Source organism: Chrysemys picta, chromosome 1, assembly GCF_011386835.1.
Source record: "Chrysemys picta bellii isolate R12L10 chromosome 1, ASM1138683v2, whole genome shotgun sequence".
NCBI lineage: Eukaryota > Metazoa > Chordata > Testudines > Emydidae > Chrysemys > Chrysemys picta.
The window spans coordinates 63074908-63096149 of NC_088791.1; the positions used below are offsets into that span (position 1 = coordinate 63074908).

A 21242-nucleotide genomic window follows, 5' to 3' on the forward strand; every position below is an offset into this window, starting at 1 on the left:
TTTAGTGCTCTTAGTAACTGAATAGTTCAATTTTGGCAGTGCTTAACCTTCTTTCCAAGATACACTGATTAGCTTTACACTGTATCTCATATAAGCTTGTTTGTTAAGTACTGTTACACCATATAACCTTATCAGTTAAAATCCAGACCCTTTGAGTAGGGTCAGGAGAGGGTGCTAATCCGTTTCACTACATTAAGCCACTTGTATTTGGATAGCCAAGTGTCTAACTTACACTTTTCCTATGCAGGGTATTTGATAGTGGCTGATTATTTTCTGTTCTTGCTGGTTCATAAATCTAGTTTGATTAAAATCTGTGCAAGACCTAAACAGTTGTGAAATGTTCATTCAAAAACCATACAATGTATTACTTTAAAAATGGTGTCAGAATGGCTTGTAACCTGCTATGCCTTTTAATAGAAAATCTAGGGCCACGGCTTCAAATGCTATTCTTCATACAGTTTAGTTTAGGACTCTAAACAAATGATTGCTGTTTAACAATTGGCATGCAACCCAGTTTTGAAGTACAGCCATATAGGGTCTGACAGAATTTGTGCTAAGGGGTTTTCAGAGTGAGGTCATGATAAACATAAATGAAACTTGAGCTGCTGTTTTAATGTCACTAGCAAATATAATTAATCTTTCTAACAAATACACTCATACAGTGAAATGAATACTGTATTTATATTGCCTCTGGTTTGTGGAGAGGAATATTTAAAGGAGTAAACTGTAAGGATTTTTGGCTTGTTTCTGTGCTTCTTAAAATAGCTAATTTAAACATACGTTCTGGAGTTCTGCTAGCAGGTTGTCACAGTTCAGGTTATGTCTTAGCCCTCTCTGGTCTACACTAGGGGAGGGGGAGGGTGTCGACCTAAGATACGCAACTTCAGCAAAGCGAATAGCGTAGCTGGAGTCGGCATATCTTAGGTCAACTTACCTGGCCATGAGGACGGCGGCAAGTCGACCGCTGCCACTCCCATCGACTCTGCTTCCGCCTCTCGCAAGCTGGAGTCCCAGAGTCGACGGGGAGCACAATTGGGGATCGATTTTATTGCGTCTACACTAGACGCGATAAATTGACGCCCGATAGATTGATCACTACCCACCAATCCAGCGGGTAGTGAAGACCAGTCCTTAGTTTTCCCTATGATAGGGCTTTGACGGTATGTTGGTAAATACACAAACTGGTGTTTTTCTCTTTTTAAATAATGTAAGGTAACAAATACTCTCTAGAATGTCTGTACATTTTTTAAAGCATTTCTGCAAAAAAAAAATAAAAAAAAAATTACACCTCTGATTAGCAATATAATCCCACAAAATCCTGTATTTGAGTATTTAATGATGTGAATCTTTTACCTTTTTTCAGAACCCTTTCATAGTGGCCACACAGCACAGACACCTGAAGCGTTGCAGTGTTAACAGGCTGTTGTGTAGAATGCTTTTGAAATCATTCTGTCTTCTAAAACTACTATTCAGCATAAGAGGAGGCATCTCTGCCCAGCAAAATGACGGGTTTACATAAACTGCTTCCGATTCCTAGGGCAATGGAATAGGAGGCAGAGACCACAAGCAGCACTGACTGCAAAAAGAAAACTCAGTTGGTAGAGTCAGTTACCTCCACCCCATCATCTTTCTCTTTCCCAAGAAATGTCTCCTTCCCAACTCCAGAAAGAGCCCTCTGTGGATCATAGATAGACCATGGGCCTGGGCAGGAGCAAAGCTTGGAGCTGTTTTCCTCATAGCCCCTTGCCTAACACCTCTAGTCTCTTCTGTTTCCTCCCTGCCTCTGGTTTGGAGGTAGTATCTGTTAGTTAACAGATAGCTACAGCCAGTCTCTCCACTTGGTGATCCACAGATGGGTTGCCAAATGAAGTCTGAGAGCATTTTCTGAGGACAGGGTGGCATTTCTTGGGTAGGGGGAAGGTGGTGTTGAGTTCCTTTGTTTCCCAGGAACATCAGTGTATGGAGGAAACAACATGTTTACTTCAAAAGTAATTCAAGTCAGTGATTTTTAAATTTTATATCTCTCTCTGGTGGTAGTAGAATGTGCTTTCATTTTATTTAAGCTGGCAGCTCACTTTATTGAGGTCAGTGCATAAGAAATCAGGATATGTTTCCCCCCTCGTTCCTCTTCCCCCGCCCCAGAAAAAAAGCCCCCAACAAACACTGACTTTTCCGTGTTCATCCTGGTACTAATTAGGTCCCTTTTCTAATGAAGATGTGATGTAGTTAGTTAGTTTGTTTTTCATTGTATTCTTCAGAGCTATACATGTCTTGGTCTCTGATGTGGAAGAGTGGATGGACTTTATACTCTTGGTCAAACTTTAACCTCTCTGTCTTGAACCATATGTTCAAGGTCACCAGTTATAGCGTAATCCAAGATCATGGAGTCTTCATGATATGACAGGATCAAGTGTTGCTTTGTGTTTGGGGTGAGCGTGGGTCTGAGGACAGGAGTGGGTAGAGTGCTGGCATTGTTTAAAAGTTGGCTTTAGCTCCCAAGGCTATTTGGTTCTTTGAATTTCTTAAGAAAATACTTTATTCCCTTTTTGGCTCAAATACAATTTTCCTCCATTATGTCTCCCTTCTTCTATCAAGCCTTTGTGATGTGTTCTGTTTAGTGGCGCTTGCTTTTCCTATACTAGAGCTATTGCTTAAGGTCACTGCTTCACTGGAAAAGTTGGTTCCCCTTGTGGATTCAAGTAGAAAAGTAGAATTCAGTTTGGAATGTGATCTAGAACTCATTAGATCAAGTCCTGGCTTGTTGTTTTTTTTCCCAAATTTAGTGTGAGGGCCTAGTTTGTCTAGCTGTTTGGGTATAGCAACAAGATGCTCACCTAAGACCAAAGCTTGGACAGGTGGGATCACAGTTTGTTCTGCAGTTCACTTGAACAGTTATTTTCGTGATGTTAATACTAGTCATGTGCACCTGTATCATATTAGCATCTAGAGGCCCTGTCAAGGCTGAATCCCCACTCTGGCACTTCAAGTGCAGAAGTGAGGCCCGCAAGGATTTTAAAAATGAATACTGGCCACTCCAGGCTTGTATCACACTCCCAAGGTTAGAGCTTTTTTCTGACCCTGGCTTGGTAAACGCTGCCACCACCCAAATGCAAAAAGCCCTTTGAACCCAGGAAGGAGCACTTGGGAATTCCTCCCTGTGGGGTGCCCTCAAGCCCTTCCCCCCCTCCCCACCCCGGGGAAGAGCTGAGAAAGAAAACAAAGGAAATTTAGCTGTTGCCACCAGCTAATCAAACAATATGCACAAACCTCTTAGGACACCAAAAATCCAACCCTGTTCTTAAAAAAGGTAAATTTTATTAAAAACAAAAAGAAAGAAAATACATCTGAAACTTAGGCTTTTACTAGATTTTAAAGGAGCAATTCCAAAAATTAAGCACCCAAAATAGCTTTTGTGGGGGTTCAGCTTAAAGGTTACAAGCAAACAAAAGTATCCGGGGTTAGCACAGAAGAGTCCACAAGCCAAAATAAAGAAATAAACCTGATTGCGTCTATCTAAACATTCCAGATCCCAATGATTCCTTCTAGGTACCTGGTTCAAACCTTACACAGCATTCCTGCTTCTAGCATTGCTGCTCCATGTCCCTGCAGCCCATTGAGAAGAACGGAGAGACAATTTCCCCCCATTTTAAAAAGTTCTAGCCTTCCCATTGGCTGTTTTGGTCAGGTGCCCACTCCCTTTTCTTTTTAACAGGTAAAGCAAGCAGCCACCAAGAGGGACTTTATAGCTAATTGGCTGTCTGGGTGTCCATAAAAGGGAGCTCCCCCCCTTCATTTATCACAGGCCCCAACTGAGATTGGGGTTCTATTATGCTATGGACTGTACGTGCATGTAGTACGTGTCAGTCCCAGCCCTAAAGACCTTACAATCTAAGTAGGCAGGACAGAGGGTGGGAAAAAGGAAGTGTTATTTTTCCCCATTTTGTAGATGGGGGAACTGAAGCATGGAGAGGTGGTGACTTGTGAAAGGTCATGCAGGAAGTCTGTGCGAGAGCTGGGAACTGAACCCAGTTCTCCAGTATCTTAATCACAGCCCAGCTGTTCTCCCTGATGGAAACAAATGCACACGCGTCCCCCTCCTCTGCTGCCTGCTACTACTGCTTAGAAACTTGTGTTTGAGACTCAAAGGAGCTCTTATACTTAGTTTGAAGGTTTGTTACCAAATTTAATGGAAATTCTGGGAACCAGAGATGTGTGCTTATTTCATAGACTACTGAAAATATTTCTTGAATTTCATAGCAAATTAACAGGTTGGCCCTGGGCTGAGAGGTTGGTGTTGTGGATCTGAAGAAATTATACATAGGCTCCATAGAATTGTCCTGAATATTGTTTTTATCACCATTTATAATTGTCCTCAAGAGGAGAAAACAACAAATGTGAGGCACAGGAATGGAAACAGGCCCAGAACACTGTGCAGCAAAACACATTTTCTCAGTTGAACTGGGAGGAGCAGATGATGATGACATGGCCTGCAGCTGTTAATGAGAACATCATTCCAGTGTTCTGGCTTCAGTATGACGCCACACCTCGTATAGTTCCCGTGTTTTGGTCAAAATACAATTATACAAAAATATTGTAAAACTAAACCCACTCAGCATAGTGGCCTTGTCTAGCACTGGGTGAAGAAGAGCTTATGGCCTCTGCCAGGATGGCTTGACGTGGTTGTGTTTCACTTCTGTGCTCATGACACATACTGTAGGTAGGACAGACCATTGGAAGCAATCACTGGGACTAACTACTGAAGCAACTATTTGCAAAATCTGTATTAGCAGATGAAAACATAAATAAATCTGTTTCAGTGATGTATGCTGGGTTAAATGCACCATATGCATATATCAGTTGTATCTGTTTTATGGGGGGAGGGATAGCCCAGTGGTTTGAGCATTGGCCTGCTAAACCCAGGGTTGTGAGTTCAATTCTTGAGGGGGCCACTTAGGGATCTGGGGCAAAAATCAGTACTTGGTCCTGCTAGTGAAGGCAGGGGACTGGACTCGACTCAATGACCCAAGGTCCCTTCCAGTTCTAGGAGATAGGATATCTCCATTAATTAAAAAAAAATATATTTAATTAATTTATTTATTTATCTATGTAATACATTAAATGTATTGTGAGGTATGCATCTGTTACTATTTGTACACTTGTAATGCACCTGCTCCAAGGAGCTGTGCCAGGATTTACAGAACAGGTGCTCAGGTCACAGACAAAGCAACAGTTGGGGGTAGTACTCTTATCTATTTGGGGATTAACTGAACCGGTCTGTCCTCTCACTGGCCAGCAAGAACTGTTGCAGGAACAAATGGAGAGAGACCTGCTTCACTGCAACAAGTAATCTGCAATAATTTTTCCCTCCAGTTAGTGTAGCTAAAGCAATAGAGGATGAATGAGTTCCTTGCCAGCACTCCCAGTCTTAGAAAGAATGTATTTACATAGTCATTGCAGAGAAGAGTTTACTGGCCTCTCGATCAACCCCCATAATCCATGTGAACAGCATGGTACTTAATTGCTGCCATTGTTAATTTACTGTACATGCTATGTTGGATGCATACAAGGTTTCCAAACTGTAGTGGATATTTATTTCCTTATAAATCAGTGGAGTTGTACTGATGTAACTGAAAATGGACTTATACTAGGGTTACCATATTTCAGCAAGCAAAAAAGAGGACGGGAGGAGCCCCGCCCTAGCCCCGCCCCTGCCCCTCCCACTTCCCGCCCCCCCAGAACCCCCAACCCTCCCCCCGTTCCTTGTCCCCTGACTGCCCCCTCCTGGGACCCCTGCCCCTAACTGCCCCCCAGGACTCCACTCCCTATCTAAGCCTCCCTGCCTCTTGTCCCCTGACTGCCCCAACCCTTATCCACACCCCCACCCCCAGACAGACCCCTGGGACTCCCACACCCCATCCAACCACTCCCCACCCCCTGACAGCCCCCCCAGAACTCCCAACCCATCTAAACCCCTCTGCTCCCTGTCCCCTGACTGCTCCGATCCCTCTCCCCACTCCTGCCCCCTGACAGCTCCCCCCCAGAACTCCCAGTCCCCCACCCCCCCGCTCCTTGTCCCCTGACTGCCCCCTCCTGGGACCCCTGCTCCTAACTGCCCTCCAGAACCCCACCCCCTACCTAAGACTCCCTGTTCCTTGTCCCCTAACTTCCCCCTCCTAAGACCCCCCCAACTGCCCCCCAGGACCCTACCCCCTACCTGTACCCTGACTGCCCAAAACTTTCTCCACTCCCCCCCAAAAGCCCCCCCCCCCGTTTCTTGACTGCCCCCTCCAGAACCTCCCTGCCCCTTCTCCTGCCCCCTGGCCCCCTTACCCTGCTGCTCAGAACAGGGTGTTGGGCTCTGTGCGAGCCCCACACGTGGCTAAGCTCCCCAGTACAACAAAACCCGGTCCCTGGCCCTGCACAGTGCTGCCGGACCGGGCTGCAGGGGAGAGCTGCCCTTGTATCAGCACAAAGTGCTCTCGCTCCCGTTTTGCTACGCTGCATGGCAGAAACCGCTCCCAGTTGCAAAAGGGGAGGGCTGCACTTTGTGCTGATACACTTGCTCAGAATGCAGGGCGGATCCGGCTCCTCTACAGCTGCTCCGGAGTCCAGCCCGGGACTTTCCTGCAGCCCTCCCAGCCGCTCGCTCTGCTCTGCCGGGGGAGGGGGGAAATCCCGGACATTGTGAGTGCTTTACAAATTCCCCCCGGACGCTATTTTTAGCACAAAAAGGCAGGTTGGGTTCTTTTAGTTATCTCCACTAATAGCAGTTCTACAGGCCAAATTATGCCCTCCATGATCTATGTAGCCCTGTCAAGGAAACAGGAAGCTGGTTTTGGAACCAGATAAATGGGTTGAGGCTTTTGACACTGGGAAAGGGCGGATTAATCTTTTCTTTCCCTCCTGTTCCCTGTTGTTTTCTCCTCTGGACAGTAGTTGTTGGATGGTGATGCAGCAATCCTTGACAGTGGTCAACTCTCTCCTTCCCCATCCATGACTGCATGCAACAAAAATGGGCAAACACATTAGCTAGAAGTATCTGCTAAACAATCAGCAGTAAAATAATTATACATTTTGATTTTCAAATGGCATTATTAGGGTTCAGAATGTCCACTATTGAGATGAATGGGGCAGTTCAACCTCTCAAAGCTAATGTTTCAGGCCGTCTGCCCCTCAGGAATATGGATCTGAATCAGTGCCCATTTGGAAGAACATGTTCACAACTATAAGGGCTAGAAACTTTTAAAATTTAAGTTTAGATTCTTGAGCACAATTCTGTGGTAGGTGCTTGCTCCATAAATTCTGTGGCTAAATAATTGCAGAATACACCGTTCCCTACTCATATCTTTTGTAATGGGATGAAAATTGAGGGTGCAGTAGTTGCCTCAAAATATTTTTTTAAAATTTAAAACAAAAAACATAATGTTTAGGATGCTGGTGTTTTCAGATTCTTATTATTTGCTACACATGTAATATTGCTACAATCTTTTATATTTAATAATTTCTAAACATTAAAATTGCTCCAACAAATTTGTTCTTATTTTAAAGAAAAAATTACTGATTTTATTTGTTTATTTTTAGCACAAAGGTGCTAAACTATAGAAGTCCCTAAAGTAGTAAGGGAATAAAAAGCATTATATTAAAGTGCTAAGTATTACTGCACTTACCACTCTCTGGGAACAGGCTACAGGAGGGGAAAGAATAAAAGGATGATAAATATTCTTAATTTCTCTAGTGAGAGGGGGGGAGTCTTGATTCTGAAAACTTCCAGGTGGTTTGGTCCTGCTTGTAGTGGTGTTGAGCACTGTGCCACAATATTGTAACTTCATGATAAAAATGCTGTGATTAAGGAACTAATAGCATTCTTATCATAAAAGCTGTAATGTTCATATCTAAGCTAGGCAGTATCCTTATTTTACAAATGGGGAAACTGAGGCAGAAATTGTCTTATCGAAGACCCCAAAGGAAGTTAGTGTTTGAGCCAGGATTAGAGTTTGGGAGTTCCTTGTTTCCAATCCTTTGCTCTGACCACATCTCTTTTTTAGCTGTAGGGAGGATGGCAGAGTCATGTGTCTTTATTCTTGTATATAGTAAAAAATCAAAGAATCTGAAGCTCTCAGCTTTGTATAGGCTTTCTGGCAAGCAAAAATATATCGCTCTGCATCAGATACAGTGTTGTCACAGGGTTCGGTTCTGGCAAACTGAAATGCCTGCCAGCTGTGCTGGGAAGTCTCAGAGAGATTATGTTATAGGAGTGGGTTTTGAGGTCAGGAAAATCCTTTTCTTAGGCCAAACTCCTCCAGGGTCCATTTGGATGGGTAGTCTAAAATACTGACCCTTGACCTTTGTGCACGTGGTGCATGAGTACTCCTGTGCTCAGAGGTACCCAGATGTTTCCAAGCCAATGTATTCCTCTCCTAAGAGAGGTCTTAAATCATTAAAGTTGAGAGCTGAATCAGTTTCATACTATATATGGTGTTCATGCAAGTGATAGAAATCTGAGTGTATTTATAACACTGGTTTGCCACAGTAATGTGGATTGGGAACAAATGCTTTTTTGGATAATAGCCAATGCTTAGGATTGGTTTTACAGTGGCGTGTAAAATCAGTATATCGCTTGTAAAGCCATCAGTTGAAAAACTGATGGGGGCTTCTTAAAAAAACAACAAAAAACTTGAATTTGGAGAAGCAATATATGCCTAGATGCATACTTGTGATGTATCATATAAGCAGGAAGATAGACTATTATAAGTTGATGAATGCTGAGGTGCCCATATTCCAATACTTAAAATCAAGAATGTATACTTATTTATCAGGTACTGGATTTCTTATATATTTTTCTGCTTTGTGCAGAGATAGTTTCTTTTAATTACATATGCCTTAAATGTAATTCTGTACAAACTTTGTGATTGGAAAATATTACATCACATTGAAATGAAAAAATCTAATCATGAAATGAGTTGAGCTGCTTTGCATGCTGCTAATAAATATTTGAACAAAAATAGTTGCCAAAAAATGACACACGTGTTTTTGGGTGTGTCAGTTTAACTGTTTATGATCAGCACAGCATTTTTTTTGACATACCTCATTTGCTAGATCTTTGTATTACTACATGGATAACTGCTGTATATGGAGCCTGTATAAGGTAATGATTGATTTCACTGTTGGCTCATAGCCTAGAACGTAAAGGAACTGTTGTTTTTTTTCTGGATTTTCTATGATTGTCAATGTTTGTTTTGTTCTAGGATGTTCAGAAAGAGAGAGAAACCCACACGTATCTCAGTAAAGAAGAAGTTAAAGAGAAGATTCAAAACTATAATTCATCTGTCACTGACAAATTAAAGATGACCTTGGTAAGATTCACATAGAACTGCTGTAGTTTATAATTGAATAGCTGAATGTAACTCCATATAATGCATTATTTGTCACTTTGTCTTTAGCATTTTTCGTGTGCAACTATGGCTTAATGACTTTGTAGTGTACTACAGGAAAAGGGCCATTTCTTAGCCCTGAAATGTATTTAAGCCACTTTCACCCCTCATTTGTTTGGGGTTAATGGGATAAGGGTAGAAACCACAAACCTATACATGGTGTTGTGAAAAGTTAACATTTTTAAAATACTCTCAACTGTCAATAAATAAATGGATTCCTTCCATCAGAACCTCTCAATTATACCAGTACAGCCAGCACAGGGAGAAGATGGCTGTTTATTTTTATCAGACTGTCTATAAGTATGTCTCTTATAAAACTACATTACCATGGCACCCAAATATGTTAAATCAAGCAAAAATAACTTTTAGTTATGACAGTTTTTACATTAATTTCAGAAAGTTTGATTTCTGGGGATGGTTTTAAGAAGTAGGTTTTCAGTGTGATAAGAATATAAATAAACTTTTTACATAATAAAGAAGTTAAGATGCACACTGATTCTTAACTTCTAAATCTTCTATACTAGTTCTGTGATTAAGTTTATTAATAAAATCCATATTTACCTGGCTAAAATGTTATAACTCAATCTATATATAAATTGTCAGATCCTTTTATGTTCCATTAGATGTACTGTACATCCAAACTTTGAAGTTCTGTTACATTCTAAATTACTTCATATATGCAAGCCTTATCTACTAAACTGATGTTTATGTATTTTCATATGGTTTGGAATTAATACTTGTAAAATCACGTTGCCAAAAGCCCTGTAACGCAGTAACATTTGACTAATCACTTGTTTTCAGAACTAATTACAATAAGAAACTTTCCATGTTGGTTGGGTTAGCATAAGCGTTTAGCCTGAGATATTCAAAGGGGTAAGTCTATTAGGCACCCAATTCCCATTGAATTGCAATAGAATTTGGGCATCTAACCCCCTTTGACAATCACAGCTTTAAGCATTGCACAACTGTGTGTGACCTTGTGTTACGTATGTATACAAAGTTATATTGTAGAGTGTGGTTTTAATATAAAATATATGCAAATATATCTGCACATATATAATATTACAAACAGAAACTCTGTTAAAAACATTATTCCGGTTGCAAAGTCTAGTGCCCAGAAGCTAGGAAATGCCAAAATTTCAGCTCTCTTGTGCATATGCATTATGCAGTCTTTAATGAGCAGGTATTCAATATTTTGTCGTCTCATTTTTCAGTGTTTGGCCCCCAAGCTGTATTTATATTCAGAGAGGGTTTGAATAGAATTATTAATTTCCTCACAGGCTTTTCTGTGGCACTTATCACTATAGTATCTGTTTCACTAATATTAATGAAGGTATTTTTCACAACTCCTCCGTGAGGTGAGGGACTAGTATCATCTCCATTTTATAGATGAGGAACTGAGGCACAGAAAGATCACAAGTACCTACTAATTTTGGGTGCCCCATTTGAGACACCTTGAAATCGACTTTTCAGAATACTTAGTTAGCATTATATAGCACTTCACATATTCAAAGCACATCTCCCACTGGCTTCCATTGCAGCTGTGAGAGCTTAGCACTTCTGCAAATCAGACCCCAGGGTCTCAAGTCAGACCCCTAGAAAATGAAGAACACACAATTAGTGACCACCTGCGTGAATTTTTTTGGCTTACATGACATGGCTAGCATCCCATAAGAACTCTGCAGCAGAAGCAGGAATAGAATCCAGTGCTCCAGGGCAGCATTCAACTACCTTAACCCTTGCTTCATTTACTACACACCTTCCAGTTTCTGCAACAAATGAGGTAGGGAACCTTTAGACAATAGCTTCCTTTACCACACAACTCGGACTTATTCCCACAGCCAGTCCGTCAGGAGTCCTGTGGAAAAAACAGTATATGATCAGGTAATTAAAGACTGTAACATAATGCATATGCACAAGGGGGCCAAATTAAGGATGTACAGTAACTTGTGGCATTTCCTAATTGTTGAGTGCTTGACTTTGCTACCTTAATAATGCTCTTTTAACACTCTGTGTGTGTGTGTGTGCTTTTTCCTAGTTTTTTTTTAAAAAGTAAACAGAAAAAACAAATTCCACCATGTTGACATGGGTCATTAGCAGGATTGGAACCTACAGACACACCCACCCACCCACCTGCTACTTGAGCTAATGTAGTAACTGCTAGCAGTAGTAGGATGTCACCCTCTGTGGACCAGCATGCGGAGCAGGGGAAAAGGGAGAACAGATGGATGTGCTTTCCCAGTGAGTTTCACAGTGGGTTTGGCAAAGTTATAAGCAACTTAAAAAAAGGGTCTTGTAATGGGAAATGTTGGGCAACCTTAATATTAGGAATTGCTACCAACTCTGCCTATTTTAAATAATAAAAAGTATGTGAATGTGTTTGTGGGGAAGTTCATGACTATACTAGTTTGACAATCTCAAAATGTATTCTCTCTAGTTTAGATTTTGTTTCATGTGGAAGTATACCATAGAATAAGTCAAATAAGTGGAAGAGGGATAGGTAAAAAGGAGATGCTTTGGTTTTATTCTTCTTTCATACAGAGTCTTTCAGTGGCACTTTTCTCAAACCTGTTAATTTTTTTCCTTTGTGCTTTAAAAAATATATATTTATATTTAAAATTGAAGGAAACCACTGAACAAGTTTTCATTTGTAAAATTTTGTAAATTTTCTAACATCTGTGTTATGAACTGTAAAGGTTAATTTGAGGTCACAGTTTGAATTACAAGATCTCACATGCTTCCTGACTAATATGAATAATAAATTTATAATATAAAATAACAAGCCAGTATCTTGCAAACTTATCTCAATTTTTTCCCCAATTTTTTAACCACAGTGTGAGCTCAAAACATGGATTAATTGTTTGTATGCAGTAGTGGGATCTCCACTTTGTAACCTGCCAAAGCAGAGCTCTGGCAGCTTGTTGGGAATACCAGTTCTCTCTCTGCAGTTGTTTCCCCGTTTCCACCATCAGTTTGTAGCCTGGTGAGGCGGCTGCTTAAATTTTCTACCAAGACTGAAAATTTACCATTAGCTTTCATAGGATTATTTGCTTGATGCCTATCTAGATCTCTTAGTAATTCCAAAAACTAAAGTGAATTTTGTGGCAGCCATGGAGGAATAGGTGAATGTGTCTGACTGCGTAAAACACTGACTCTTAGAAAAAATATTTGCCTCATGTATCATAGCAGCACATTTTAAAGAGTCCATTGCAATCTGTACTTTATTGCTATTGATGCTGTCATAATAAATAGGTCACTATTAATTTTATAAAATATTGTGCTTGTCTTCCTGCTGCAGAACTCAAATGGGACTTACACTGGCTTCATCAAAGTTCAGATGGAACTATGCAGACCTATTACTGTACAGACTTCTGTGAATCCAGGAGAGCATGCTCACAATAACAATGAGACTTCCTTTTACCTGCCTCCAGGCTACGTGAATAAGCTTCATATAAGCAGCATTAACACTGTTCGTGAAGTTATTGAGGCATTGCTCAAAAAATTTGTAGTGTTTGACAATCCTGCCAAGTTTGCACTTTATAAACGCTGTCACAAGGAAGATCAAGGTATAATTTAGATGTGTTGTCTTTTGATGTTGGAATGGGCAAAGGGTTGGGAGGGGTACTATAGCTATGTTTGAGATGAGCAGGATGGGAGAGGGCAGATACGGGAGAGGTGACGATAACTCTCTCATTTCCATAAATTCAGGTTACAGGTTCTTATTTTGTGCTCTGTGAGAGATGGTGTGTGTGGGGGGATGATGTCTTTTCTGGTTGTGGGAGCAGATTGGCTATTTTTCAGGTATTTGGAGAGTAAGATGAGAAAGCATTATTATCTGAGGAGTGAGGCCCTGGGGTTTGTTCCTTTGTAGAGCCATCTTGGTTTAGGCAATGGATGGTAAGATGTTTTGGGAATAAGGACATAGGGGGATAAGAATATATAAAGAGAAAGGTATTTGTTGTTTTATAATTATACTTACAGGGAATGAGGATTTGCTGGAATGGGTAATAGTATGATGGGAGTGTAAGTCTCTTAGGTAGGTGATGTGTAGGAATAGGACTTTGCAGTTTGTCTGTGGTCCCTCATAGAAAGGAGTGGGGAACCACTCTGAGGTGGCTTCACTCCTATCTAGGAGGATCCAGAGAGTGATTTTTGGCTGACCGCTAGTCTCCTCGAAGATGCTTTTCATTGCGAACGTGAGGTTGCTAGGGTGGGTGGTAGAGACATGAGTTATGGTGGCTGCAATGTACAGGCAGTTGTAGATTTCCATAATGGTGGATCCTGGTCGTACAGTGGAATGGATTGACTCAATATCTGCTAGAAATTGGGACTTGGAGCAGATGTACTTGGTAGCTGGCTGAGCTTTATGATAAGACTGAGATAATAAATTGGAGGAAGCAAGCAGAAGAATTGGATAGTTATATAAACTTATTCTTTTAAAATACTGTTTTAGCTGAATAGCTAATGCTGCAAAAATGAATAGGCATCTATATACTGTCACCTACAGTCTACAATGTGGCTCAGTGTCAAGATAGAAAATATTAATTTCTTATGTTTTTTGACTTATGCTTAGTGATATTGGAAAATAGGTAGCAGTAGAGTTCCAAAGGTAACATTCCCCTGGAATGTAACAGGTGTTTTTTCAGTCTGTTAATGTGCTTGATGTGATTCTCTCCTGGGTTAGTTCATCTGTACACAGAGGAATCTCTCCTTGCACTAAATGCTGTTAAAAGCAAGGAGTGCATGTACATCAGGAAATGCCAAATGAAAAGCAAAAATAGATACTCAAGGGGCATTTTCATTTTGTCAGCTTCTTGCTCTCACACTTGGAATCCAGCTGCTTGAACTGACAATGACAGCAGCCAGCTGAAATATGACACTTCTTGCCAGCAGTCATTCCATCTAAACAGGCAGTGTTGTCTTGTAGACAGTGTGCATGTCTCAGAGAGTGTATGTGGAACCTTCACTGAAGCCTTTTCTTTAGAAGTTCTAATGGCGGTGGCCTGCCACAGCAAGAATTGGACCTCAAATACAAAATGCCAGAAGCTCCAATCCTATAGCTTTCAAATAGGGCCCCCATATCATACAGACATGGAAGTGGAGGGAAGGCTCTTGCTTCCCTCAACAAGATTTAAGCCCTGTGTTTGTCCTCCTGTCACTTAAGGATCCTTGGGATGGGTGAGGGTGGGAAATACCTGTAGCCACATTGTGCCCTTGGACACCCTGTGTAGAATGGTGATGCAGAAGGAAGTCTGAAAATTACCAGCTAATTTCCCAGGTTTAAAACTTTTGTTTCTGTTCTTGTTATGTGCCATTATGCTGCTGGGGTTTTTTCTGTTTTCTTGTTTCTTTTGCATATGCATTAAAATAAATATTAACGTTGGCTAAGAACCAGTTCATTCAGTTTTGAGTGTCAGTTATTGCACTCTATTATGCACAACACATTCTGCTCAGCCTTCCCAGCAACAGCTGTTTGTACAAAAATCTCCCCAGCAGTGCAAAGGTTTCGTAGCTACAAGTGTATATTTTGGGGTGGAGAGTGGATTGTTTGTTTTTTAAAGATTTTGATCCCTAGCACACTTTCTATTAATAGTTGAATATTTTATTTGTAAAACTGAATAATAATTGTAACTTCCCCTTCTGCAGTTTATACATGCAAGCTCTCAGACAGAGAACATCCCCTCTATCTGCGTTTGGTAGCAGGCCCCAGCACAGAAACACTCAGTTTTGTTCTGCGTGAGCATGAAACTGGAGAGGTTATGGTAAGTTACATCTGTGTCTTTTTTGTTTAGCTTCACTGATCTATTAAATACACTCATTCTCTCTCTCTGAAGTGTCTTTTCATGATGATCCATTTTAGTGTCTATATAACTGTACACAAAATTGTGAAATACTGACCAAAAGTAGCTATGCAGGTTATTTCAAGCATGGAATATTAAAGCAGTGAGTACTGCAGTGCAGCTAGAAGAGAGTGTTCGTTTTAGACCCCCTGCCCCCCTTTCACATGGGATACACCTTTCTGAACAATTCACCTTGGGCTGAATTTTTCTATTCTTGGGCTTTGTTCAAGGCTGAATACATACTTTTGGAGGGAGTACAGGGGAAGGGTGAGCAACATCTCTTAATGTTTTGAGTTCTGCAATGGTGAGAAAAACTTCCCGTTTTGAAAACAAACTCTCCCGCTCCCTCAATACTAAAAAGTTACTGAAATTTAAATTAAATAGTCCTCAAAGCACAGTACATCCACAACCAAGTTTTAAAATAACTGGTTGGATATTAAAATTATTTAATTATGATAATTGAGTATTAAAGTTATTATGTAAATCATTTGTGAGCATACTTGGGTATCTCACATTTTTAGCAGCATTTAATCAAAAGCCCCACTCTCTTTGTGACATCACAATGTACATTTTCCCTGCCTAACCTGGCCAGGAGGTTGGCTGGTGCTCTTAGGCTGCTACCGGAATGGTTTGCATCACAGTGATTTGTAAATATTTCATTGAAACAAAATCTCCTCCACCCTCACCTCCAAAGCAGATCCCACTGGGAATCAACAATTGGAAATGGTTAGGGACTAGGGACGAGTGTATCTCTAGTCACATGAATAGTCCCACTGTTAACCATAGTTAACCAGACAACTACAGCAACTGCAAAGGTTGGAATTCTTCCCTCCCAATCCTTTTACCTCAGTCAGATGTGAAGTTCAAAGCCTACTTGGGACCATGTCAATACTAATATTATTAAGCATCAGACCATTTAAAAAAAGAGTTTTTTGCATTTCATTTTCTTCTATGTCAGTGCAATGTTTTTAAAGTTCCAAGTTGTAATTTAAATTGTCAGTAACCATGAAATTTAATGTAAATACAGCAACATTAACTGCTACTCTGCACATTCTGTATAGTTTTAATTTATTGCCATTTGTCAAAATGTATACTACAAGAAAAACAGGGATAGAAATTTATACATATGTGTAACGTGGCCAAGTTGACGTTTCTGTAGGAAACTTAACTTTATATTTCCTTTTTATTTTAACTGTGCAAATTGTGTTAACTTGGCTTTTGTACACCATATAGCAGGAGTAGTCAATTATTTTTTGCCAAGGTCCACGTTTCTTGGTCAAGGTATAGTCCAGGTCCAGACTCCAGAAAACATAATTAAAAAAATAACAATAATAAGTAAATAAAAAGATTCCGGGGTCAATTCAAAAGTGTTGGTGGTCCGGATTTGGCCTGTGGTCTGCCTATTGACTACCCCTGCCATACAGTAACACTTTTATTAGGACGTAGATGAAATTACTTAGTTCCAACTTTCATTCATTGACTTCGTTAGGATTAAGTGGCTACCATCAAATTAAAACTCAGTCTTGTGTCTGGAAATGCATTGTATTAATGTATTATTTGTTACAGGTAATGTCTAGTAATGCTGTAAAAGAGTGTAGAGAAATTTTTTTCTGTTTTTTTCCCCCCATTGTGTTTATTTTGTGGATTTGCAGACACTTCCTGAGTAGTTAGATTCCCCATTGTTCCTCACAGAGAAGAGAAACGTTTAAAAAAGAAAAAAATGTTTGCAAAACCACAGAAATTGGCAGGAGGGACCTCCAGCCTAGTATGAAAAACTATTTTTAGCTCTTCTCTTGATGCAGAATAGATTTTGAGTTGACAGTGTCTCTCTCAAAATACAACCTGAGTAACTTGTGTATTTCTGGTTCACTACATCAGTCTTTCCCATTTCCCCCCCCCCAGTGGGAAGCCTTTAGCCTTCCTGAACTGCAGAACTTCTTGCGTATACTGGACAAAGAGGAAGATGAGCAACTACAGATCTTAAAGAGGCGTTATGCAGCCTACAAAGACAAACTTGAAGAAGCCCTTGGTGGGGTGTGGAAACCAGGTTAAAGTGGGGCCAAAGAACACTCAGGAAAAATGCCATGGAGCATGCCAAACCCAAATGTACAGAACAGCAGCAAAGATTAGTTTTCTTTATTCAGAAGACTGGTTTGTCAAGCGAGGGTTACCTGTACTTTTCTATAGATTTAGACCCATAAATCAGGGCACTTAGAGTCTTGCACCTATAAGTAAGGAATTCTGCATGTTTGTACATCAACTTGCAATCCCCTCTTGTGCCTTAGAGGGCTTTCCAGGTTACCTTTGTGTAAGCTCTGAATCTGTTATCTAGGATGCTAACAAATAAGAATTTTTTTACCTCTTTTTATTATTTGCTTTAATATTAATGATAGCTTTAAAAGTAAGGAAGTGCAAATTGATCATTTTAAAAATTAATAAAACCGCTTAGCCATGTGTGAACAAAAATCAGATTGGAGCACTATGTTTGAGGTTAAATAGATTTGCACTACCTTTCTGTTTTCAAATATTTACTGTGTAATTTGTGAGAAAACAGTTATAGGTGGAAGGGATGTAAAACCTTTGAGGTTCTGTGAAATTGTGGAAGGTTTTAAAGTAGTCTTACTGGAGAAAGTAAAGAGCAAGTTGAAAAGAAGGCAAGAGGTGAGGAAGTGCTGTAATAGCTGATGGAAGATTGATGTAGAGTGGAAATACAAATATAGAAGAAGAAATGGAATTTTATTTTTCATAGTGAGTAGTTATAAAAAAGTTTTAGGATGTTCTAATATTGTGAATAAGTTTTTAGAATTGTGTACATTCTCACTAGAATAGAAATGAGGATAGAAGGAAGGAAGGAAGCTAAGTATTAGTGGAAATTAAACTGCCTATAGCGAAGAAGCTAGTTCCTAAACATGTGAAAGCATGTGTGGTTTGAGATGTGCAACAAACTTAATGAGCTGTTACCTGCTTGAATTTTGAAACGTGGGTAGTGAGTATATCTCATTTTTATAAGGAGCACCCACCTAATTGGTCACTGAATGTCTAGGTTAGAAATATAGATGCAGGTACACTGGTTTAACTGAAATCAGATCTTTCAACTGAGGACAAAGAGCCATTTTTTAGGATGGACAATTTGAAATTGTCCAATCTTATGAAGACATGAAAGCATCCTCCACTAGTGTGTTTACTTAAAGAGAAGTAGAATTTCTTGTTTGTATTTCCAAGGAAGCAGAGAATTAGAATATATTGGTCATGTTGTAGATGAATGGCTTAATAACTCCAGTTCTGGTCATTTGAATTTTTTTCTAATAATTATATTTTTAAAAAATGGTCCAACAGCTAATTACCAAATTCTGTACACTGCTGATTTACTTGATTAAGAGTAGGAAAAAAATGTAGCAAAAGAAAATTTTGTACTTTACTGTAAATTTAATTGTTATTCTTTCAGAAATATTTATCTAAAGAAGCACGTTCAAAGATACCAAAGAAATGGGTGTGCAATAAAAGCATGAAGAAGGTTTGAATAACTGACAAGTTTTAGTCATAACCACATGGGGTGTGTGTGTCAGGATTTATGCTAGTAAAGAAATGGATAAATAGTGATGACAATTCAAGAACAGCAGTTGTTTCTCTTACCGTAAAGATGTTCATTGTGAATTCCCAAGGAATAGTTGACACTTTGGTGACACCTAGTGGATACGCTGTGAAACTCCAAACTGTTTCTGTTCTTTATATGAATTTGACATAATTGTGCCTTTTTGGAGGGGGGGGGAGGGATATTTTTTGCAAACACATCAAGACAATCATACATTTTAAAGTGTTAAGAGAACTTAAAAAGTAGGACTAACTATAAAAATATATATGGTATATCTTGTTTGTTTTTATTTTATTTCACATGTAACATTGTAGGGCATGTGGGACGTTTATCATCAAAGTGAGACACTTTACCACAATGGTTCAGGGAGTACTTTTACATTTTGTTAACATTGTTTTTCTATAAATACTACAGCATATGGATGGGTATTCTATTAACATCCACTTAATTTATGTAGTGTTACCCATAACAATGTAATCATTAGATAATAGTTAACGTTGAACCATTTGTTCTTCAGATTTCAACACTGTTTGAGTCTGTAGTTTATAGATATGTGAATTTTTTTACTTGAACTAAATTATCTGTCTTTAAAGTGGGCATCTTCATTTGCTTTAGCCAAAACCTCAATCAGTGTCTTATGCACTACAAGTTTTAATTTGGAAATAAAACCTTACTGTATTTTAATTTTGTCTTAGTCCACAGTTAATTGTTAAGACTGTTTTGTTTTATTTTTTTACACACTGGTTACTACAACAGCTTTAATTTAAAAGAAATGGTCAAATCTGGCCCATTTTTTTGTTTTTAATTTTATTATCAAATGATCAAGCTGTCAAAACTTTGTTACAGAACTGTTTTGTATTCATTATGTGATGGTACCAGAATTATGATTAAATGACCTGGGGGCAATGCAGGGAAACCTTTAAAATTTATGTCTTTAAAAAAAAAAGTTATACTATTTATAATTTTGACAAGTTTAATTTTATTTTTATAGGGAAGTTTTTATTCCCCTTGATGTTGTTATTGAAATGGCAAATGATAGTTCCATTATTAAAGTTGAAGTTGGCAGTACTTTGTCATTTGTGTGGTGTTTATTTACCTTGCTAATATTGTATTACCTGAAGTTCATGCTGTGTTCATTTAATGCTAAATAAGACCTCTTTATAAGGAAGGTACTTGGCAAAATACAGCCTCCTTTTAAGCACAAATTAAGCTTTATTACTCTGGGGGGAATTCTGCGCCAAAAAAAAAATTCTGCGCACAATATTTTAAAATTCTGCAAATTTTATTTGTCAAAATAACACTACATAATCATGGCAGTTTCAATTATTTTGATAATTTATTTCAAAATACCTGTCAGCAAGTATGTCTGTAACAATACACACACACACAAATTCCCCCAGGAGGAGAGAGTTAAAGAAACCCCTATGACAACCCAGTTCCTGTTTCTCTGCCCTCTCTCCTCCAGAGCCCAGCCAGGGGGCCAGACACCTGCAACCCCTCCCCCCAGAGCCCAGCTGCAGGGCCCCCCATTGTCCAGATACCCACACCTCTTTCCCCCCAGAGTCCAGTCATAGGGCCCCCCCAGCCCAGACACCCACCCCCACTCCCCTAGAGCCCAGCTGCAGGGTCCCCGCAGCCCAGACACTCACCCTCTCTACCTCTCAGAGCTCAGGGATCCAGAGGGAAAAACAGCCTGATGCTCAGTCCCGGGCTTGTGTGGAGTTTCCTGCACACCACTGCCTCCTTCCTTCAGGGCATGCTGGGAACTGAAGCTGCCGGGAACCCTCTAGCTCTCTCCCCCTTCCCCGGCAGTGTCTTCTATGTGAGAGTTGAGCTCTGCTGGGTCCAGCGGCCTCTAATGCAGGCCAGCAGCACTGCAGCCCATTTCTGTGGGGGAAAGGAAATTTTGCATGCACATTAATTTCTGCAAAATTCTGCATTGTTCAGTGGTGCAGAATTCTCCCAGGAGTAATTTATATGAGACAAGAAATATTTACTTTGATATATATATGTGCACAGTATAAAGTTATTTTTTATTTTGGCTCCTGGTTTGATTAACAATATAAGCACTCATGGTGGCTTAGTTGACAGTATTGGATTAGGATTCTGGAGATTTAGGTTCTGTTCCCACCTCTGCTATTGTCATCCTGGGTGACGCTGGGCAAGTCACTTCACCTTTCTGTTCCTTAGTTTTCCTATCTGTAAGATGGAGGTAACTAGGAACAGGGAGGTGAAGTGTAAAGCACTGTGAGATCTAATGATGAAAAACGCTACTTAAAAGCTAGCTGCTATTTATTTATTTATAAAACAAAAGAAAAATTCCTTGTCTCCTAAGAACCTTGTTAAGAAAAGGCTTAATTCAGTACATTATTTTCTAGC

At 39.8% G+C, this 21242-nt stretch overlaps 1 protein-coding gene across 4 annotated transcripts in view; it reads left to right on the forward strand.

Moving 5' to 3' along the window:
* RASSF3 (Ras association domain family member 3) overlaps positions 1 to 19931 on the forward strand; it is a 158964-nt gene extending 139033 nt beyond the window's left edge. For all 4 annotated transcript variants that reach the window (XM_065558248.1, XM_024108067.3, XM_065558260.1 and 1 more), the window contains 4 exons: positions 9246 to 9353; positions 12730 to 12997; positions 15078 to 15193; positions 17174 to 19931. In XM_065558248.1, coding sequence (XP_065414320.1) covers positions 9246 to 9353; positions 12730 to 12997; positions 15078 to 15193; positions 17174 to 17323 — 642 coding nt within the window. In that variant the 3' untranslated portion in view covers positions 17324 to 19931. The remainder of the gene's footprint in view (positions 1 to 9245; positions 9354 to 12729; positions 12998 to 15077; positions 15194 to 17173) is intronic.
* Positions 19932 to 21242: the final 1311 nt, after the last annotated feature.